Raw genomic sequence first — 22,232 nt, 5'->3', positions numbered from 1 at the left:
ATGAAATTAGAGGGGGGACTGTTTGGGGGAAATAGGGAAAGGATCCTTTGCATTCCCTTCAGGTGCTGGAGGCCACCTCTTTACTGTGCTCTTGGATGCAGCATTCTGACCTCTGCTTTCATAGACACATCTTTTTCTTCTCTCTCTTACTTCTGCCTCCTTATAAGGACCTTTGTGATTCCATTTATCTGGTGTGATGACTTAGGATAATCTTATTTTATGATCCTCAGTTTGGTCACATCTCGTAAATACACTTTTTATTGTGTAAGATAACATTCACAGGGGAACATGAATTTTTTTAGAGGAGGCATTATTCATCCTACTACAATGGAAAAGAACTCAAATGTGCTTCAAATAACAGATGAAAAGAACCATATTCAGTGGGGATGCTGAACAGGAAAGAAGAAACAATCCTTTGTGTAAGGATCCTGGTCTGAAAATGCCCAAGCAAGACTGAAGGGACCAACCAGAGACAGATGGGGGAGGAGAGGGAGAAAAAGAGAGAGAGCATGAGAGAAGGAAGAAGAGAAGAGTCTAAGATGACAAGAGATTTTCAAAGTAATTCTGAAAAGGAAGGAGAGCAGACCAAAGACATACAATAGGTTAATGGACATGTTGAAGACCAACTTGAGTTGTATGTTTACAGAGAGACAAATCTGCACCACTATTGTATGAATTTCTCAAGAGGAATATAATTGCCTGGTGCAAGCATGAAGACAGTAGATAGTTGGGTTTCTCTACAACACAAAATATTTGAAAAGACAGAGAGGTAAGACCACTTACACTACTGGAAACAATGTGTACTGTAATGAAGGACAATGACACATGAACTTGAAGCAGGACAAAGGAAGAAAGGAAAGAACTAATGATAGTGTTCTGAACATGCTTTCACTAGATCTTGCTTTTGTCTCTGATTCTTCCTTAGAACAGTTTTGAAAGGGACATTTCTTAGTGGAAAAGTAGAATGCCAAATTTCAGGTACAATATGATCAAAACTGTAATTGTGTGACTCAGTTTGAACCATCTAAAATGGGATATGCACCAAAAGAAAATATTTTTCTATGGTCATATGCTTTGGTTACTTTGGTATACAGTTTCCTTCTGTAATTAAAAACCACTTCCAGTGATTAAAAAGAAGAATCTTGCTATCCAAATAAAAATTTGAATCTTAACCCACTTCAAAGCTTTTCCCTCCTGTGGCCCAGAGCTGGTCCAAGTGACTTGGAAAGTAAGGGCTATGGGACTCTCTCATTCCTCCTACACTTCTCTCACTCCTGCTTTCAGTTCCCTAGAGTCGAGACTTAGAGGCAAAGCAGAATAATGGGCATTTCAAAGATGCCTTTGTCCTCTCCCCCAATGTTATAGTCAGGCTTGCATTGCTGGCAGAAATCACCCGACCAAGAGCAGCTTCTGGGGGAAAGGGTTTATTTTAGCTTACAGATTCAAGGGGAAGCTCCATGATGGCAGGGGAAAATGATGGCATGAGTAGAGGGTAGACATCACCCTCTGGCCAACACAGGGTAGACAATAGCAACAGGAGAATATGCCAAACACTGGAAAGGGAACACTAGCTATAATACCCATAAGCCCACCCCCAATAATGCAATGCCTCCAGGAGGCATTAATTCCCAAATCTCCATCAGCTGGGAACCATTCAAAACACCTATGTTTACAGGGGACACCTGAATCAAACCACCACACCTAGCATCTGTGAATATGGCTTCTTTTATGGACAAAAACTCATCACACTCAATTAAACAGAGTATTTTAAAGTGGGAACACTAGGTTTTATTACTCAAGTGAATTTAATCACCCTATTCCTTGAGAAAAGAGTGCCTGTCAATACTGTGGCTACAGAGATACTGTGACATAAGACTGACAAGCATGAAGTGAAAAGGATTCTGAAACCTGCGCTATTGGTTTTTGATGGGTCCATTCAAGAAGCCTTGAGAAGTGAGAGGAAGACAAGAAAACAGATTCAGCTCTGCTAACACCTTGATGTTAGCCCATAAGATTCATCAATATCCCAACCTATAGTGCTGTAATTATAAGTGCATTCTGTTTTAAACTGCTAAGTTAAGAATTTGTTGTGACAATAGGAAACCAACGCAGCTGGGCAAGGAATAATTTTGAGGAAATGTTCAAGTTCTCCAGGGAAAGAATGCCATGTTGTCTTCTCAATGTCATTGATGCACTCTGAGAAATTAGCATGCAAATCCAATGTATGTATCGATTCTATAGGACACCCTACAAAGTGTTCCGCTCTCCCATGACAGGGCCTATTGTGCCCACTCTTCAAACCCCAGACCCTGTGAGAATTCCACAACCTTTAAAGCCTAGAGGATATATCTAGGATGAAGTAAAGGAAGAAGAGCCCCAAGTACTGCTCCTTTCCCCTTGGCCTATATGACTTCCTCCCTCCCATATTGCCTCTAATCTTCCAAGGATGGGTGTCAACCTCACCCAACACTCATCACACTGGGTGAGTTGATGGTGATTTCTACTGCCCAGAAAGCCTCTAGAGCTTTGGAGCAGGAAGCTAGTTGCTTTTTATGCAAGTGCCCCCAAACTTAATCTGCACTATATAATTCTATAGGGGTTGACTAAGCTCAGTCACTTGATTTAGGGGAGTCACCCTTCCCATGGAGAGGAAAGGAAAAAGTCCCAGAATTCTATTCAAGTGAACACTCATCTCTCGGCTCTTGTGGGCTGATGGTCAGTGCTGGAGTGCAGAACCCATATATACTTGAGTATTAAGTTTCCTGGCAAATTGCCTGGCCATGGAGGCTCTTTTGATAACAAGATATTATCATCTTTGAGACTTAAGCTTCAGTCATATATGGAAGCAACAAACAGTCTAAAAAAATTTTTAGCTATTTATTTTGAGAGAGAAAGAGAGAGAGAAAAAATTAAATAATAAGAATCAAACAACCCAATTAAAAAATAGACCATGGAACTAAATAGAGAGTTCTCAAAAGAAGAAATACAGATGGAATATAAGCATCTAAAAAAAGTTTCTACATCCCTAGTCATCAGGGAAATGCAGACGAAAACTACGTCGAGATTCCATCTCACTCCTGTCAGAATGGCTACCATCATGAAAACAAATGACCATAAATGCTATATATTACCTTCTAAAGATTACAATTTTTTAGATCTTTATTGTAGCCACATGCATATCTATTCTTCAAACTAAGTCTACATGTACAGGGTTTTGTTGTTTGCAGGCAGTTCTTTCATACCATGACTTTTTTCACTTGGGAGGGAGTTTTGTGATTTTTCTGTTTTAGTATGCTCAAAATTCATTCTGTCATTAAAAACCTATGTATGGAAGAAACTGGGAAGAGATTATGATCAAATTACATTTTCTTCATGTATGAAAATTCTCACAAAATATGTCAAATGATAAAAAGTATATACTCTCTCCAATATACATATATGTGTGTATATATATATATATATGTATGTGTATATATATATATATATATATATATATATATATATATATTCTCAGTATATATTTAGAAATTTTACATATCCAAGAATATCCTTTATTCCAACCTCACATTTAATGACAGAGAATTTGATACAAGATGATTATCCTCCCCTTTCATGTTAACTCTTTCTTCCAAAATGTTATGGAAGTGTCACTGTACATAAAATTATCTAAGATTGTTGTAGATGTTGGTTTTTCTTCATTGATTTTGCCTGGTATACTAAGTCCTTTTTCTCTGAGTTATAGCCTTCTTCAGCTCAAATTTTGCTTCTCTACTTCAGAGAATTTTTCCTATTCTATTTGTTGTATTTTCTTTTTCAGGAATGTTGTATAACTTTTCCTAGGGAGACATGAGCAAATGTCTATCCACCCCCAAAAAGGCACTAACAACAGACCATAGAAGTAATTCCACCCATGTGTAGCTTGATGAATGAGAGAATTTGTTGGAGCTACTTACAGAGCATGGATGGGGGCTTTGAAATGGGTGCAAGCACGCATGACTCAAAGGCAGAGCTGCCTCACTGGAAAACCCATCCTGACATGAGTACAAGTCACAAAAGCTGCATCCCTTCAGCGTCCTGCCAAGTTTGCAGGCAGCTCCAGTGGAGTCTTCTCTCTACAGCAACTGTTTACTGTTTTTATAACCCTGGAAGGGGCCTGGTGAATCTTGTAATGTTCTGAGCTTCCTGAGCCCTTAAGTATCAGGATCTTCCTGAGCCTTAAAAGTTTCCTTAGCTTCCTGACCCTCACAAGCCTCCCTTCTTCCACCAAAGGGGAAAATTTCAGTGCAGAGGAAGTAGAGGAACAACGGGGATCATCAACTGCTCCCATTTCAAATCTCTACTTACTGTCTATGTTAGAATTAGTGCTTAAGGCTTTTCTTTGGGGTTCTGAATAAGACTAGTCAACTTATTTTTAATATTTCTAATTTAATTTTCTGGTACTAAACATCTACCTAAATTTAATATGCACATATGAATTCATATCCCACATGCCTGCCATTAATAAAAATTTATACAATAAAAGGCAATTAAAAGGAATTCTTTACAATGCAAGGTAAAACAATCTTTAGTTATATACTTTAAAAAAATAAAATAGAAATTCAGGAAATATAAAGCATTTCATAGATAAAAAAATGAAATAAGATAAAAATAAGAGTTGTCTAAAAACAAGTGTACCACAGGCTGTACTTCATTTTTCTCTTTCCCAAATGTTATGAAATAATGTATGATTTTATTATGACATTGTTGATACTATATGAACCAAAAGAGAGTAAGTGGATTATTGACATTAATTTCTGAAACATTTGTATCTAAAAGGTCTCAGTCCATGTCCATCCAGCCTTTACTCCACCTTACCTTTTTCCCATTGGAGAAGTGGCCATCACCTACACAGCCACTGACCTGTCCGGCAACCAAGCCAGCTGCACATTCCATATTAAGGTTATTGGTAAGTCTTCTTCAAGCATGTGAATAATTTCCAAAAGCAAGACTTTACTCCTTCTGGTTATTCAGCAGCTTCCTTCCCACCTAGTCTTCTCCTGGTATTAAAACCATCCCAAGCCATCTCTCACTGGTGCCCCACATACTCAGTAACTCTCACCATAGTTCTTTATTTCTTCCTCGTGAGCCATCTCTCCTTATCTCCCAGTTATTATCACTTATTACCAAAGCTGGCATCTGGTCTGTCCCCTGCATGCCTATAAACTTACTGTCATCAAAGTCACCAATTATCTCTGGTATTGCTCTGATTGCCCACATATCAACCCTTATTTTCCATAATCTTTCCTCAGATTTTGTATTATTAACCACATTTCCTTCTTCCCTAGCTACTCTACTACCAGTCTTTACTGGGTCTCCTTTCCCATTTTTTCTCATCTCTCCTTTTTTGTCTCTTTCCTAGGTTTCTGTTTTCAATATCAAGTCTCAAATGTTGATGAGCCCCAGTGTTCCACCCTGGGACCTCTCTTTTCTTTCTGTTTTTTTTTTTTTTTTGGTTTTTTTGTGTGTGCAGGGGGGTGAATTTGTTGACTAGAAGGTCCTATATGTCTTTTTAAAACTTAGATCTCTTTTCTGAAATTCAAACCCAACTATGAAAATAATCCTAATTCCAGGCATGGTAGTTTATGCCTGTAATTCCAGCACTTGGGAGGTGGAAGTAGGAGGATTTCCCATGAGTTCAAAGACAGCCTGCACTACAGAGTGAGACTGTTTCAAAACAATAGCAAACCCTACATCCCAGTTTGTCCCATTTGGATTTTCCCAGCAGGTATCTCAGACTCCTGCAAGCCTAACATATTTCTATTTCAGAAATAGTATGACTAACCTGCTAGCTTATGAGTGAATCTTAGAAGTCATTCTTGACTCTTCCTCCTCCATTACCAACATCTAATAAGTTATTGGATTCCATTGCTTTCACCAACTTGGTATCTCTAAAGAGTCTGCCTCAGTCTCTTCACAACCACTAGTGTAGGTCAGTCTTTTTTTTTTTTTTTTTTTGAAGGGGAAATAGAGATCATTTACTGCATCATTGACCAATTGATCTTTGTACTTCAATCAGTTCATTAGGTACTAGATACACTTTAGCAAGATGTGGTTGAATATGATGGCTCATATCTGTAATCCTTCCAGGAGGATTATTATGAGTTCAAAGCCAGCCTGAGATACAATACCCTGTCTCAAAATTTATATGGTATGAAACATGGAGAGGTGAGATATGTAGAAACCTCTACTGGTCAAGAACATAAACTCTGAACCCCAGCTGTATGGGTTCATATCCAGCGTTCCTGAGGAAATGCAGTTTCACTAGTAACTTCTACATTCATATAAAAATTTGATTTAAAATATATCTGCAGAGTAGGAGAGAGAGCTCAGTGGTTAATGTCATTTGCTTGCTAACCTTACCAGCCCAGGTTTAATTCCCCAATTTCCATATAAAACCAGACACAAACTTGCAGCAGTAAAAGACCCAGGTTTGCATGTGTACACACACATGCAAATAAATAAAAAATTTATATGTATTACCCTATCAAATTATTTTATGGTGGTTTTAGGTAAGATATGTAACCCAGTTATATTGTTGTCTGACATATATTAAGCACTATGTAAAAGTTAGATAATGTGCTGAGTGTGGTGGTACACGCCTTTAATCCCAGCACTCAGGAGGCAGAGGTAGGAGAGTCACCATGACTTTGAGGTCAGACTGAGACAACATAGTGAATTCCAGGTCAGCCTGAGCTAGAGTAAGACCCTACCTCAAAAAATACAAAAAAAAAAAAGGTAAATAATATATTCACATTTTTCTATATTCATTTCAAACCTATTCTCATCTTTTCAAAATATTTTATTATTTATTTATTTGAGAGAGAAAGAGGAAGAGAAAGAGAGAGAGAGAGAGAGAGAGAGAAAGAATGGGCATACCAGGGCTTGTAGCCACCACAAACAGGCTCCAGAAGCATGTGCCACCTTCTGCATCTGGCTTGACATGGGTACTGGGGAATTGAACTTGGGTCCTTTGGCTTTGCAGGCAACACCTTAACCACTAAGCAATTTCTTCAGCCCTATTCTCATTATTTTTAAGCTTAAAAATACATTTTATTTTAAGCATTCTGCATAACTTCTTGTATCTCAAACTGGCCTGTTACCCTAAATGATAGGCTTTATTTTAAAATAAATAAAACACTACAGTACTAACTCATTTCACTGTGCTTAGTATAATAGTTGCTTTCTCAATATTGATTTAAACATATACCAACAGTTTCAAAATTCTTTAATCTTTTCATCTGACTTTATGACTTTTAATTGGAAATGTGTTTTAAGAGTTTGCCAAGTTTTAATCATTCCCGTGAAGTCAGTGTTGTGAAATGGGAAATATGTGCTCGTGTCTAAGTAGAGGTTAGCTCAGTTTCCCAATTATAAAAGAGGAAGTGGGAGGGGGGAGAGAGGAAGACAGAAACGAGAAGAGAGAGACAAAATATTCCCTACATTTTTCGTCCTGTCTTCAAGGATGCACATGTCTGAAAACTGGGAGGCAACAAGGATGCTTCTCTGGCATGCCGCAGAATGCTGCCTGGTGCTTTCTGAAGTGGGTTCTCCCTCAGCTCACTCTGAGGTGTGCTCTCCCTCAGCTTTACTACCCATGCATCCACTCCAACCCTTTTTTGTTGTTGTTTTGGTTTGTTTGTTTGTTTTTTCAAGGTATGGTCTCACTGTAGCTCACCTGGAATTCACCATGTAGTCTCAGGGTGACCTTGAACTTACAGTGATCCTCTTCCCTCTGTCTCCCGAGTGCTGGGATTAATGGTGTGTGCCACCACTCCTGGCACTCCAACCCTTCCAATAGCAATTGCAGAGACCATAAGTACAGGTATTGTAATTATGATTTAATTTTCAAATGTTTGGCTAAAATCAGATAAGCTTCAGTGAGCTTGAAATATGCATTTGCAATTTCTTCAAGGAAAAAATTTCAAACCATCAGAGCTATGCATTTAGCTATGGATTGACTTGATCCAATGCCAGGAAAAACAGTGACCTGCCATGAGCATTTCTTCATCCTTTCTTTTCAGCAACTACTTTTTTTGACCTCCTGTGATATTCTAGTGTAGATGCTTGCATGGTAGAGACTCTGTTACTAGTCTACAGAGTTTACAACCTATAAAAGCAGTAAACCTAAATGACTTCACTTGCGAAATGACAAGGAGGAGAGACAGACAAGAATTGAGCATTTACTCATAAGACATAAGTTAAAATACAAACACATGTCTTCCAAGGTGTGCAGCAGCTCATTTGGTTTCAGAGGATGTGTCCTCATATATTTTGGATGCAAATGCATCCGTCTATATGCTTATGACTACAGTTTACTAGCTTAATGGCCTCAGGCAAATTCCTTATGTTCCCTAGTCTAGATGCCTCCCTGATAAAATTAGAGAAGTAATTTGTCCTGTCTCCTTCTAACTTCAAAGGCATGTGATAAGAGCACTTCAAATGTGTGACATCTGACACCTTATTAAAATCACTTCCTACACAATCCTCCTAATTGTCTTTTATGGAGGTTTAAAAATTCCACCACATTCAACAGGACTTTGCAAGATGAATGAATCATGCATGCGACCTCACCAACACCCTCACTCTGCAACAATCTGAAGTAACACAAATTCACAGCTCTTTCACCTTTACTGTGGCTTTTATGTTTATTTTATTTTGACATTTTCATATATGCATATAATGTATTTTGATCATATTCTTCCCCATTACCCTCTTATCCCCCTCCCACTCCTGCTAAACTCCTTCTTCCCAAATAATCCCCTTCGTGCTTTTATGTCCCTCTTCTGTGACCCATTATTAGCATGGGGGGATTATTAACCAGAGTATTGATAACTTACAAATGGCTAAACTATTGAAGAATGGGATTCCTTTCATCCAGCAGCCATTAATTGCCAGTAGTTCCTGTGAGAGAAGCAGGATCTCATGAGTCCCTTCTTAGTCCATGATGTGCTAATGTGCAGGAAACCACAGCTACTATAAATCCATGACTGTAATGGCCATGTTGTCTCCAGAAGACAGCCCTTCTCCTCCCCTCCAGCTCTTACATTCTTTCTACCTTCTCCACCACAATGTTCCCTGAGCTTTGGAGAGGGTGATAAGTATGCCCTGTTCAGAGTGAGCAAAAGTGCTGAGAAGTTGTCTACTCTGGCTTTTATCTCCTCTGTATTTCCCTAAATTTAGGTCCACACCTCATCCTTTGTCTTCATGTTGAATTATAAACCACAGAAATCTTGATCTAGAATTCCCCACCTTTAAACATAACCTCCTCGCCGTCCAGAAATGCCACATACTCCCTCACATGGGTCTTGCTTATTTTGTCATATGCCTCATCTCTTGCTCCCATAATGCTTCAACTTAGCTAACTTATCAACCCTATCCTGAGCCTACAAATAAGAGGGGGATCATGGAAGTGACTGGTCAGGTCTTGTCACTCCTTCAGATTATCTCAGAAGGTTGTCTTTTCTTCTAGGTGAATCAGGTGAATACTATGGGCAGAACCTTCCGTTCAAAAACCACATGTAGAATGCTTTTTATACATCTTGCTAATGGCAATTATAGAAACCTGGTTTTTCTTCTTCAACAGACAGAGGAAAGCACAACAAAAAGCAATTCTTCTGATCTTGGGGTAAGGGGTAAGGAGCCACAGGGTCAGCCTTACTTCTTATAAGGTCAAGTTCTCAGCTAGCACAATCAGACTTCAATTCTCTTTAACAAGTCCTTTCATCATTTTTTGAAGATCAGTTGTGAGTTCTTTGTCTGACTTATGTTTTTAGATGTAGAACCACCTGTCATAGACTGGTGCCGGTCACCACCTCCAGTCCAGGTCTCTGAGAAGGAGCACGCTGCCAACTGGGATGAGCCTCAGTTCTCAGACAACTCCGGTGAGAATGCATAGATTTAGTTGGCATCATGGTAATGCTGATTATTTTTTTATTTTGTTAAAGTCTTAAAGAAGGATTTTAAAAAAGTGAATAAAAGCTGTGGAAGTAGAATGAATAATTACATAAGGCATATGGACTACTAAAGTAACTGAAAACCACTATAACTCAAAACTCAGGTCCCTTCTTTCCTTTGCAGGGGCTGACTTGGTCATCACCAGAAGTCATACGCAAGGAGACCTTTTTCCTCATGGGGAAACAATAGTGCGGTACACAGCCACTGACCCCTCAGGCAACAATAGAACATGTGAGATCCACATTGTCATAAAAGGTATTCTATTCTTGAGACTCCCCACATCCTAGTGACATTTCATATATATGGTTGCTACAGTCCTCTGTTTTGTGAGAGAAAATATGTTATCAGCATTGAATTTTCAGTTGAAATACTGACAGATGTTATCAATTGTCCTTGACCTCATAAGAGGTAGAGATATTTTCTTTCAGAGATGGGTAGGTAGAAGGATAGATGATATAGATATAGATAGCTATAGATACATATGCAATTTACTATATAAATCTAGGGTTCTCTAGAGGTAGAAGAAAATTAGAAAAGATAATTTCTTCCTTGGTTTATTCAATAAGGTCTAGAGAATTTAACAGTGGATATAATAGTGGCTTCTAATGCCCGACAAACAAATTCCCTAGTAGTTGCTCAGTCCACAAATTTTGAAATCTGGGAGATGGGCTTAGAAGAGAAGACCACCATGATGCAGTCCCAGTGCAATGCTGAAAGACTGGAAGCTCCCTGGAGAGTCGCTGGAGTGAGTCCACATGGGAAGGATGAAGAGCCAAGAGGGATGAAGCAGTCACAGATGCATGATGCTTGAACATACTTTCTTTTCCACTTTCACACTGTGCGCGCATGCGTGTGTACACACACACACACACACACACACACACACACACACACACCATGCAGACCCCAGCCAATTATTGGCTGCTGCTGCCTAGACTCAGAGTGGGAAAACCCTCTGTTACTGTCCTACATGTCAGTCCTCCCTAGAAATGCTTCTCAGACACACAACACTGAGAGGGATACTTTACTAAACATCTGCCCATCCAGCTGAAGGCACAATTCACTATCACAATTACCACTTTATAACCTTTTTCCCCAAGGTTATGTAGTACTATTATAATGATATTCTGTAAAAAAATAAAATAAAGAAAGAAAGAAAGAAAGAAAGAAACATTTTTTTGAAAATGTCTTTGTAGTTAATAGCATTCAGTCTTTATTTTTATTAAAGGAATCAAAAATAGTAGTCCAAAATCAGACATACTTTTGTGTGCAGGACATAGGTACAACTTCTTCATGTATTCCCACACAGAAACCCAAAAGCACTCTCCTTCACTGATGACCTGTGATAGAATTTTTCTAGAAACAGCATTACACAGGAGGAGTTCCTTTATATTTTTATAATATAATTTTAGTATTTTTTAAAATTATTTATTTATTTATTTGAGAACGACAGACACAGAGAGAAAGACAGATAGAGGGAGAGAGAGAGAATGGGCGCACGAGGGCTTCCAGCCTCTGCAAACAAACTCCAGATGCGTGCGCCCCTGTGCATCTGGCTAACGTGGGACCTGGGGAACCGAGCCTCAAACTGGGGTCCTTAGGCTTCACAGGCAAGTGCTTAACCGCTAAGCCATCTCTCCAGCCCCAATTTTAGTATTTAATAAAAATAAAGGCAAATTTTCATACTAATGAGATTATTGCTTATTTTAATATAAAGCGTTAAATCTGGATGGAGTATCTGATATTGCAGGATAAGAGAATCTTCAACACTTTTCTGAATTAATTGGTATTTTTATTTTTGTAATCACCAGTGCTGAGTATGCAACTTTTTATAAATACATGGTATAAAATAACAGAAGTAGTCCTAGGACATTTCAAAATTTGGTGGGAATTCTGTCCTAATTTCAAGCCAAAATTCATTTAGAGATTTTTTTTTAAATATTTTTTATTTATTTATTTGAGAGCGACAGACACAGGGAGAAAGACAGATAGAGGGAGAGAGAGAGAATGGGCGCGCCAGGGCTTCCAGCCACTGCAAATGAACTCCAGACACATGCGCCCCCTTGTGCATCTGGTTATCGTGGGACCTGGGGAACCGAGCCTCGAACCGGGGTCCTTAGGCTTCGCAGGCAAGCGCTTAACCGCTAAGCCATCTCTCCAGCCCGCATTTAGAGATTTTTAAAAATAATTTTTAATTTGAGTTTCTTCAAAATTAGTCCTTGTAACAATGCAGGTTTCTTTCTTTCTTTATGTTGGCATACCAAAAATTTATGTATCATTCATTCTGACATTTTTAACTAAAATTTATTTTTGTTGACTCCTTCTCCCCATTCACAATCTCCCTTCCCCACCCACCAGTATCTTGCTTATTTCTGTTCACATGTCACATATGTCCTTTAGCCCTTCCCTTGCCTCTCTTCCAGTTCATCTCTGTATGCCCAATAGAAAGAGGGGCAAATGTGGATCAAACCTGTAAAGGTAAAACCATAACACCTCAGCTTTAATTCCCAGAATTTGATTCTTCCTGCAGGTTCTCCCTGTGAAGTTCCCTTCACACCTATAAATGGAGACTTTATCTGTGCCCAAGATAAAGCTGGAGTTAACTGTACCCTAAGTTGTCTGGAGGGCTATGATTTCACAGAAGGGTCTACTGAGAAGTATTACTGTGCTTTTGAAGATGGTATCTGGAGGCCACCATATTCTACTGAATGGCCAGACTGTGCTAGTAAGTTCTAATTCCATTCTGGACACTGTGTGTGTGTGTGTGTGTGTGTGTGTGTGTGTGTGTGTGTGTATGTTAAAGAAGAAACTTGCTTTACAATAAGAATTATTTGGAAATGGTGCCATGAGCTTGAAATGCATGAGTGTTCTTCCCTGAATTTACAATATTAGCCATAATACTCTTTTATAGATAGAGTTTTTGTATGAAGGCAAAACCATCATGACCCACACATGGCTTACCAGAAATATCTGAAGAAGGTCAAGATTGGAATTCTTGACCATTAAACATAAACTTGAAGTTTCATAGTCTATGAAAATAGTTCATGTTTAACATAATATCCAACATAGGTAATAAAATAAGCAAATCTTGTAATTTCTTTAGATCTGATTTGGATTTAGAGAAATTCCAGAATGTGAAATATCCTTTGTTATAAAAATAGTACAATATATTTGTCTACTGTAAGAAAGTATTCTCTGGAGGCAATCATTGACATAGTACCCCAGACACAGTTTAAATACCAATGTCATATAAAAAGCAAAGCCTATTTACATTGAACTCTTTTTTTTTTTTTAAGTGAGCAAAGTAAAGAGAAGCAAAATCGCTCAACACTCACAAGCTGACTACTGACTGTTATTAGCAGTCACTGCCTCTGAGTATTTTGAGACTGCTTGCTAAATCTAACATTGCAAAAATATAGACTTTGTGTAGTGGTGGTTGCTTTGGGGAAACAAATTCAAAGCTTACCATATGCTAAACAAGTGCTCTGTCTGTGAACTATACTTCTAGCCCACAATCCAAACTTTATCCAAGGAAATATTTGACTATGGTAATTTTACTTTCAAGGAATATGGTTACACATAATTTTGAGAAAATAATCTTTAATATTTGTTAGAAATATAAATGTATGACATAAATTTTAGGATGGCGATGTAACCAGGTGATAGAGCACTTTTCTAAAATTTCAATCTCCAGAACTACAAGAGAAAGAAAGAGAGAGAGAGAGAAAGAAAAGAAAGAAAGGAAGGAAGAAAGAAAGAAAGAAAGAAAGAAAGAAAGAAAGAAAGAAAGAAAGAAAGAAAGAGAAAAAGAAGAAAAGAAAAGAAAAAAGAAAGGGAGGGGGAAAAAGTTAAATCTGTTTGGAAAACACTAACCAACTAAAACTGTTCTGCTCAACATTTTCCAGTTAAACGTTTTGCCAACCATGGATTCAAGTCCTTTGAGATGTTGTACAAAGCAACTCGCTGTGATGACAGGGATCTGTTGAAGAAATTTTCCGAAGCATTTGAGACTACCCTGGGGAAAATGGTATGTTACTGGTAGACCATCATTGTATCATATTTTTAAAGAACATTACTTAGGCTGTTAAAACTTCTATGGGTCACTTGCAACTCAAATTCTCTCTTAATATATCCCTTTTTGTGACCCAAATTGTACCTAATATTTAAAATTATTTATTGATGCTAGACTTCTAGAGTATAGTATAAGTACATCACAGTAATAGGTTATTTTTTAAATACCCTGATCCAGAAAAGTCAGAGAAGTTTTAAGTTCTTGTGGTGTGAGAATGCCTGCCTTATTATTTACATTCTGATAAAATTACCACAAAACATTATAAATTATATTCTTTTATGATGTGGAGCTAATAGAAAATTTAAAGTTTGTCTTTGCCATGAAGTTTTATTTAGGTCTTTTTCAGAAATTATGAGTCAGTATAGCAATGTATTTACCTTTATAGACTATCTAGAAGGTGGGAACCATGCTAATATTTTCATGTATCCCAAACACAGCATTATTTGCTAACAACCATTTCATAATGTTGCTTGTCATGTGCCAAGCATGTGCATTAATGTTAAATATATCAATTGGCATCCATTCAGTAAACACTTGTTTTAAAATGTTTTACTGGGCTGGAAAGATGGCTTAGCAGTTAAGGCACTTGCTTGCAAAGCCAAAGGATCCCAGTTCAACTCTCCAGGACCTACATAAGCCAGATGCACAAGGCGGTGCATGCATCTGGAGTTCATTTGCAGTGGCTGGAGGCCCTGGTGTGCCCATGCTTTATCTCTTTCTCTCTTTCTCTTTCTCTCATAAATAAATAAAATATATTAAAAATAAATAACTAAAAGGTTTTACTTAAATCTGTTGAGTATATCTAAATTCTAAAAGAAAAAAAATAATGTCATTATTTCCAGTGAAAAACCATATTGTACTAATTAGGCCATTGTTATTAGAAGTTGATACTTTGAAATGCAATGCACACAGAAATTATACCCTATCACAGATTGTTAAAGTCTTCCTCAAATAGTAAATACTAAAATTGTGTGGAAGTGACTTTCATATGCTTCAGTGATTCCCTGTTACTATCACAAGCTGCATGTATAGTAGCTTAAAGATGGTTAAATGGATCAAAGTATGATATTGAAAGTACATTCATTTAATTAATATCTAATAAGCATCTATTGCCTATCCAAGACTCTAAGGATTTTGATATGGTTAAAACAAAACTCCATCCATTTATTGAAATCATGGACTAATGTGTAGGTGAACACTTTTAAAAAATTACAAGGGGTAGAGAGATGGTTCAGTGATTAAGGCACTTGCTTACAAAACCTGACAGTCCAGGTTTGATTCCCCAGTACTCATGCAAAGCCAGATGCACAAAGTGGCATATGCATCTGGAGTTCATTTGCAACAGCAAGAGGCCCTGATGTGCCCTTCCTTCCTTCCTACCTACCTTCCTTCCTTCCTCCCTCTCTTCCTTCCTTTCTTTCTTTCTCTCTTTCTTCCTCTCTCCTTGAAAATAAATAAATATTTTTTTAAAAAAATTACAAGAGGGATAGAGAGATGGCTTATCAGTTAAGCACTTGCCTGTGAAGCCTAAGGACCCTGGTTTGAGGCTCAATTCCCTAGGACCCAGGTTAGCCAGATGCACAAGGGGGCACATGCATCTGGAGTTTGCAGTGGCTGAAAGCCCTGGCACACCCATTCTCTCCTCCCCCCCCCCTTCTCTCTCTCTCTCTCTCTCAAATAAATAAATAAATAAAAAAGAACAAAATTGTAAGAAAAAATTATAACAAAAATATGTAGCAAGCTAGGTGTTCACTGTTATAGAATAAAGTAAAGCAGAACATTATTAAATGCTGGGGAGCCTCACATGCAAGCTTCCTGCTTGAGAAGAAGCTATGAAACTACCTAGGGTAAGAGCACTCCACGCAGGAGAACAAGTGCAAGGCTCCTGGCCAAGAGTGTGTTTTTGGAATTTGAACCACAATAATGACTTCTGAGTGGAGAGAACAATGGGATGAATTAAGTAGGAGATGCTCCAAGAGACCACGTGGAGTAGATACAGTAAGAGTAAGAGGAAAAGGGAGGCTGGGGAGAGCCATAAAAGTCACTGTAAAGACTTTGCTTTGTCTTTTCTGAGATAGAAAGCCAGTCAAGTAGAACAACTTTCTCATGAACTTGAATAATGGATATAAAACAGAGGGTGGGGGGAGAAGATCACGTAAGAAACTGATTCAAGAGATGGCGGTGGCTTGGGTAGCATTGAGGATGTGCCTAAGGGCAGGGAGATGCCTTAGAGATGTGTGGCCAGAGAAAATGATGGAAGATAGTTTTCTAGAACCTGAATAAATAACCAGAAGAAATGTAGTTTGACTGGCAAATAGCAATCATGAGTTCTCCCAAGCCATCAAGGCATCTGGGTACAATTGTCAAAGAGAGCGATTACTTCAACTAGGTTTAAGGATTCTTCTGGCAAATAAACTAAGAAGGAGGCATTTCATGAGGAGAGACCATGCGGTCTGAGATCGATAAGCGTAGGGAAATCAGACAGGCTGAGGGAGCGTGAAGAGGCAGGAGTGCCTGGGTTATACACTGTGAGGGAGTCACGGAGTTGTCAGAGCCCTGAGAGTACCGGAGGGCGCAGCTGCTGGCAATGGCACAGTGACCACAAGAGTGCATGGCAAAGTCAGGCCACTGGACGACAAGAAAGCAGGGGAAAAAGGAACTGAGCAACCAAGATGGAAGTATCAGGAAGGATTGAGAGGGCTGCAGAGAAAGAAATGCTGCCAACAGCCACAAGGAGGGACAGTGAGAGTACAGGTCACAGCATATTCGCCAGAGGCTTCATAAGGAGACACAAGAGAATGGAGTTGGAAATTGAAATGGGGACTGAGTCGGGTAGGTCCTCTACTTCTAGGCCAACTCACAAGTTCAGGATTTAGAAGTTCTAATGACCCCAGACACACATTCTAGGGGAAACAAATAACTCCCCCAAATCATTTTCGAGAAACTATTATGAAATCATTTTCTCAAAAATATTCCAGAAAGATGGAAGGTTGGGTTTGATTTGGAGCAATGGCAAAGAGAACATAAAGAAAGTAGGGCACAAGAGATTCATGTTTCACTGGCTGAGTCGCAGAGGACACAAAGGGGGAATCTGCGGAGCGGACGAGGGGTTGAGGAAGGGATTAAAGAACAAGATGGAATGAGAATCTAGAAATAGAGATAAGGGCTTTATGGGATGAATACTATAATTTGAGATAAAAAGTATGAGGCTAATCCTAATGGTCTGAAGCAGTTAGAGTCTGTATTGAAGTGTAGGGGGAGCCAGGAGCCTTTTCAGGCACATGCAGAGTTCTAGATGATGCAGAGCCTTCCTTCTGCTGCTGGTGAAGATGCCAGGGCCGGGGTATCTAGTGTTCATCCGAAGCACACAGAGGTGTCGCGGCATGTTATCCTCTTCTTCATTTCCATTCGCAGGTCCCATCATTTTGTAATGATGCTGATGACATTGACTGCCGACTTGAGGAACTGACCAAAAAATACTGCCTGGAATATAACTATGACTATGAAAATGGCTTTGCAATTGGTAGCTATGTTATTTAATATTGTGTAGTTTATAAGATTGATCTGCAAAATAAAATAACTTCAAAAGAGCACAGACCAAGCTAGAAAATTTTACTTTTGTTAATGTATTCATCAACTATTCTAAGGTAGCTGTATGAATATCTCAAATTTTGGTAAATTACTTCAAGGTATTAGCCAAAACTCTTCAGGATTTAAAAAAAACAAAGTCATATAATGACAGTGAAAGTCAAGTAGTGATACAATATCATAGCATAGAATCACAATTCTTATAAAGTATTAAAATAGCAATTTATATGGCATTTATATGTTGCAAGTAAACCACCAATGTAACATGGTTAATACATGGAAAATAATCACATTTCTCACCCAGAATATAAGATCTAATCACTCAAGTTAATGTCTCAGTGTAATTTTGAAAGTTCCTGCATGTATACTTTACATTTTAATCAATGTTCTCCCTAAGTACAGACCATCATTTTTCTATAATTGCTACATAATATTTGTGGGATAAATGTGCATGTGAAATAAAAACATTAGTCCTACCTCATTTTAATACCCAAATGTATAAATAATGCCAAAAACCTCTGAAAACAATTTAAGTGAACAGCCTGTATAGTTAGAATTTATTATTTAAAAAATATAACTAAGTATCATTATGACCAGAACAAAACTTACATTAATATAACTTTCTGAAGTTTCATAATGAGCCAAATACTGAGCTATCTGAGATATATATATTCATACATATATGTGTAAACATATGTATTCATTCCCATCTTACCAAAGGCAAGCCTATGAGGCAAGACTCATTATCTCCATTTATAAATAAGAGAACTAAAGTTCAAAAAGATGAAAGCAATTTTACTAAGATTGTACAGTTATGTATCAGATATCATGAAGTCATAATCTGAAACCTGGCTGTGAATTACAGTTTCACAAAGGGCATCTAGCAAATTGTACCCAACCACATCTGATCTCTAGTGTGACTTCATGTTATAAACATTTGCTTATAGACTGCCTTCACAAGCTAACCCCCTTTTAAATTATGAGACAGATATTCTAAGTAATCTTTGCAAAAGGAAATCTTTTGATGTGCATTGAGTTTATAAGGCCTTTTATTTTATATTACAGCAAGTACTATAGGGAAATAGAAATTGATTAGATTTCTTCAGCCACCCATTTACATCCAAAGGGGAGACAATGAGCTATTGACCTGAGGCAGAATGCCACAAATGCTTTTTCACTTTCATAGGTAATTTAGTAATCTAAACTAAATATAAAGTGATCATAAATTATAATATAAGCCCGCAGACCAAACCTTGTAAGTGATACATCATGGGCAATTGAGGAAATAGTCAAGTAGAGTTTGACTTGTGACATAGCATTGGAACCTAAACACTGATGAAGATGCATCTCTTTTGACCATTCCTTTCTCTGCCTCAACTGTCATCAGGGCCAGGGGGCTGGGGCGCAGCTAACAGGCTGGATTACTCGTATGATGACTTCCTGGAGGTGGTGCAGGAGACACCCACAGTTGTGGACAGAACCAGATCATCACGGGTCAGAAGGAATGTCCCATTGTCTGACTACAAAATTAAGTTGATTTTTAACATCACAGGTAGGGATAAACTATCTATTTGCAAAGTAATATAATGTGAAGTTTAGGGTTAGAAATTTATTTCCCAAGTCTCTCATCTATTATCATTATTAGGAAATAACCCTGGCACTGAGAATTACAGAAAGTGCAGCCAAGTTTTATGTTTTTCATATTTTGCTGTTTAATGTCACAAGTATGTTTCATGGTACCTGCAGCAATGAATGCCTTACTTTGTTCACATGTTGGCATGATGAACAAAGATGGCTTTCTGTAGTGTGATTATTATAGCTATTTCATGTGCTACAGTGACATGTTCCCTCGCTAGAAGTGATATACATCCAATAACTGAGTGGGCTCAGACACCTTATATTCTCCGTATTACCCATGTACAAGTTGCTGAGAATTAGTTGAACTTATTCTGAATTAATTCTTCCTAAAGGACTTTTAAGATACTATTTCTGTGAAGTATAAATGAACTACAAGTGGTTTCCTAAAACCCTACATTTGTGTGTTATGTTTAATATTGTTATGTTTTTATCTCAGCTAGTGTGCCACTACCTGATGAAAGAAATGATACCCTTGAATTGAAAAATCAGCAACGACTCATTAGGACATTGGAAACGATCACAAATAGGCTGAAAAGGACCTTGAATAAAGAACCCATGTATTCCTTCCAGCTTGCCTCCGAAATGCTGGTGGTTGACAGCAACTCCCTGGAAACAGAAAAGGCTTTTCTCTTCTGTAGACCAGGCTCAGTGCTGAGGGGACGCATGTGTGGTAAGACTGTCCCCAGAGATCACAGATGCTGAGTGTGTATTGGGTCAAAGAAAATTGGCAGAACCATTTCCAACTGTGTATAAAGGGATGTTGCTAAGAAGTAGAAATCTTTCTGCTGTTGTGTGGTTATTATATTTATTATCTCAAGAATCTAAGTAAGCACTATTTTTTCAGGACAAAGAAACTTGTTTGATGTAAGAAACACAGATCTTATTTTTACTCACAGCTCTAAACCTCATAGCTTTTAGCAGGAGCTCCAGTAATCGGAGTGCACTCCTCCTAAAGCACTTCTAACATGCCACACGAACACCCCGCTGCTTAGTCCGAGGCACCACCTCCATGCTGTGCCACTATTACTACGAACATATTTAAGATGAGAAAACTGAGGCCAGATAGACATAAAAGGTATCTATTAAAGCAGTAAGTAGCCGGGCATAGTGGTGCACCCCTTTAATCCCAGCACTCAGGAGGCAGAGGTGGGAAGATTGCCGTGAGTTCAAGGCCACCCTGAGACTTTGTAGTGAATTCCAGGTCAGCCTGAGCTACAGAGAGACCCTACCTCAAAAAATCAAAGAAAACAAAACAAAAAACAGTAAGAGGTGTAACAAAGATTCCTACCCATACAGCCAGTTCTAGAGTACTGACTTTTATTCTCAGTTTAGGTAAAATTCACATAACATAAAATTAAATTAACCAACATGTACAAGTTAGTGACATTAGGTACATTCAGATTTGTACAACTATGACTTTATCTATTTCCAGAACATCTTCATCACTGCGCACACACACACACACACACACACACACACACACACACACACACACTTGTTAAGCAATCAGTCACTCTAGTCTGTCCTTCCTCAGCCCATTAACTCCTACTCTATACTGCCACAATCTGGGGAAACTCCAATCTGTTTCCCAAAGAAGTCATCATATACCCAACTGAACCCCATGAATACATGAGTGTCAAGTTAATTTCTACATAAACCTGGCTGTTTGTCCTGTCCAGAAAACTTAATTTTACCATTCCAAGGGCTCAGATGAGTTTTCCGTGGCATAACAAATTCAGCACATCTGAAGAATTAAAAAATGGGGGGAGGAAGCCAGGTGTGACAGCACACACCTTTCATCCCAGCACTTGGGAAGCAGAGGTAGAGGATCACTGGGAGTTTGAGGCCAGCCTGTGACTGTATAGTTAATTCCAAGTGAGTCTGGGCTATAGCCGGACCCTACCACAAAAAAAAGGGGGGGGGAGGGAGCTGGGTGTGATGGAGCATGCCTTTAATCCCAGCACTGGGGAGGCAAGAGGTAGGTGTATCATTGTGAGTTTGAGGTCAGCCTGGTATTATAGAGGGAGTTCCAGGTCAGCCTAGGCTAGAGTGAGAACCCTACCTCAAAAAGAAAGTTTTGTTGGGGGAAGAGAGGCAAAAGAAAATATTGGGATGGATTATGATCAGATTATATTATGTTCAAGTTCAAAAATTGTCAAGAAAAATAAAGTAAGTCATTCAAAACCCACTCTGGTTTCTTCCCCATTTAATGGGAACAATTAGAAATCACTGGTGTTTGTCAAGTCTCAGAGTCTTAGGGACACCTGTGTCAACATCCCTTCAAGTTCTTGTGAGTGAGTTGTGACTGGGGCCTCACCCCAATTCACCTGGAACTTTGGGGACAGAGATATAAGAATGTGTAATTTTAGTGAGCACTCAGGTGATGATTACATACCTACCATCTCAGAATTACCTGGTGTTGATCTCAAGTGTCTCTCTAGAAGAATGCCAACTCGATAACAGCCCTTAGTGGTAGTTTAATGTTCATTCTACTTTGGCTTCAGAATTTCTGAGCCACTACAAATCTGCCAAATAAATTGATTGTCCAAGGAAGGAATATTCTAGAATTGACATGTCTCCTGAGGGCCGTTATGTCTGAGCTTGCTTCAGACATGCCCTCAGAAGCCAGTGAGTCCTAAAAGCAGGGCCAAGACTCTACTTACCTCACCTGCTTTAGTCTCATTGCATATATAGTCTATATAAATGATTCTGTCATAAGCAACCAGTTTTATAAGGGAATCATTCAGTGAAGTAATTAGAACATTTAAATATAATAAACCCTCAAATTGATCTAAAAATTATTTCCATCTCTTTTTTGGCAGTTATATTTTGGTTAATTATGTGTTTCCAATGATGCTCTAGCTTATCATGGCTTTTCTTCACACTTTAAAATCCTATCATGTATGCCCCAATAGTGGTCAATAAAAGTTTGCATCTTTTC

At 38.4% G+C, this 22,232-nt stretch overlaps 1 protein-coding gene across 1 annotated transcript in view; it reads left to right on the top strand.

The window, feature by feature from the left end:
- Svep1 (sushi, von Willebrand factor type A, EGF and pentraxin domain containing 1) overlaps positions 1-22,232 on the top strand; it is a 201,648-nt gene that overhangs the window by 82,851 nt on the left and 96,565 nt on the right. Inside the window, exons 9-16 of the mRNA XM_045146479.1 lie at positions 4,816-4,945; positions 9,813-9,920; positions 10,117-10,248; positions 12,524-12,718; positions 13,899-14,020; positions 17,480-17,588; positions 19,041-19,205; positions 19,728-19,961. Of these exons, the coding sequence (XP_045002414.1) occupies positions 4,816-4,945; positions 9,813-9,920; positions 10,117-10,248; positions 12,524-12,718; positions 13,899-14,020; positions 17,480-17,588; positions 19,041-19,205; positions 19,728-19,961 (1,195 nt within the window). The remainder of the gene's footprint in view (positions 1-4,815; positions 4,946-9,812; positions 9,921-10,116; positions 10,249-12,523; positions 12,719-13,898; positions 14,021-17,479; positions 17,589-19,040; positions 19,206-19,727; positions 19,962-22,232) is intronic.

The sequence above is a fragment of the Jaculus jaculus genome, chromosome 1 (assembly GCF_020740685.1).
Source record: "Jaculus jaculus isolate mJacJac1 chromosome 1, mJacJac1.mat.Y.cur, whole genome shotgun sequence".
Classification (NCBI taxonomy): domain Eukaryota; kingdom Metazoa; phylum Chordata; class Mammalia; order Rodentia; family Dipodidae; genus Jaculus; species Jaculus jaculus.
Note: the sequence above shows the minus strand (reverse complement) of the source record. Positions and strands in the feature narration are given on the sequence as shown.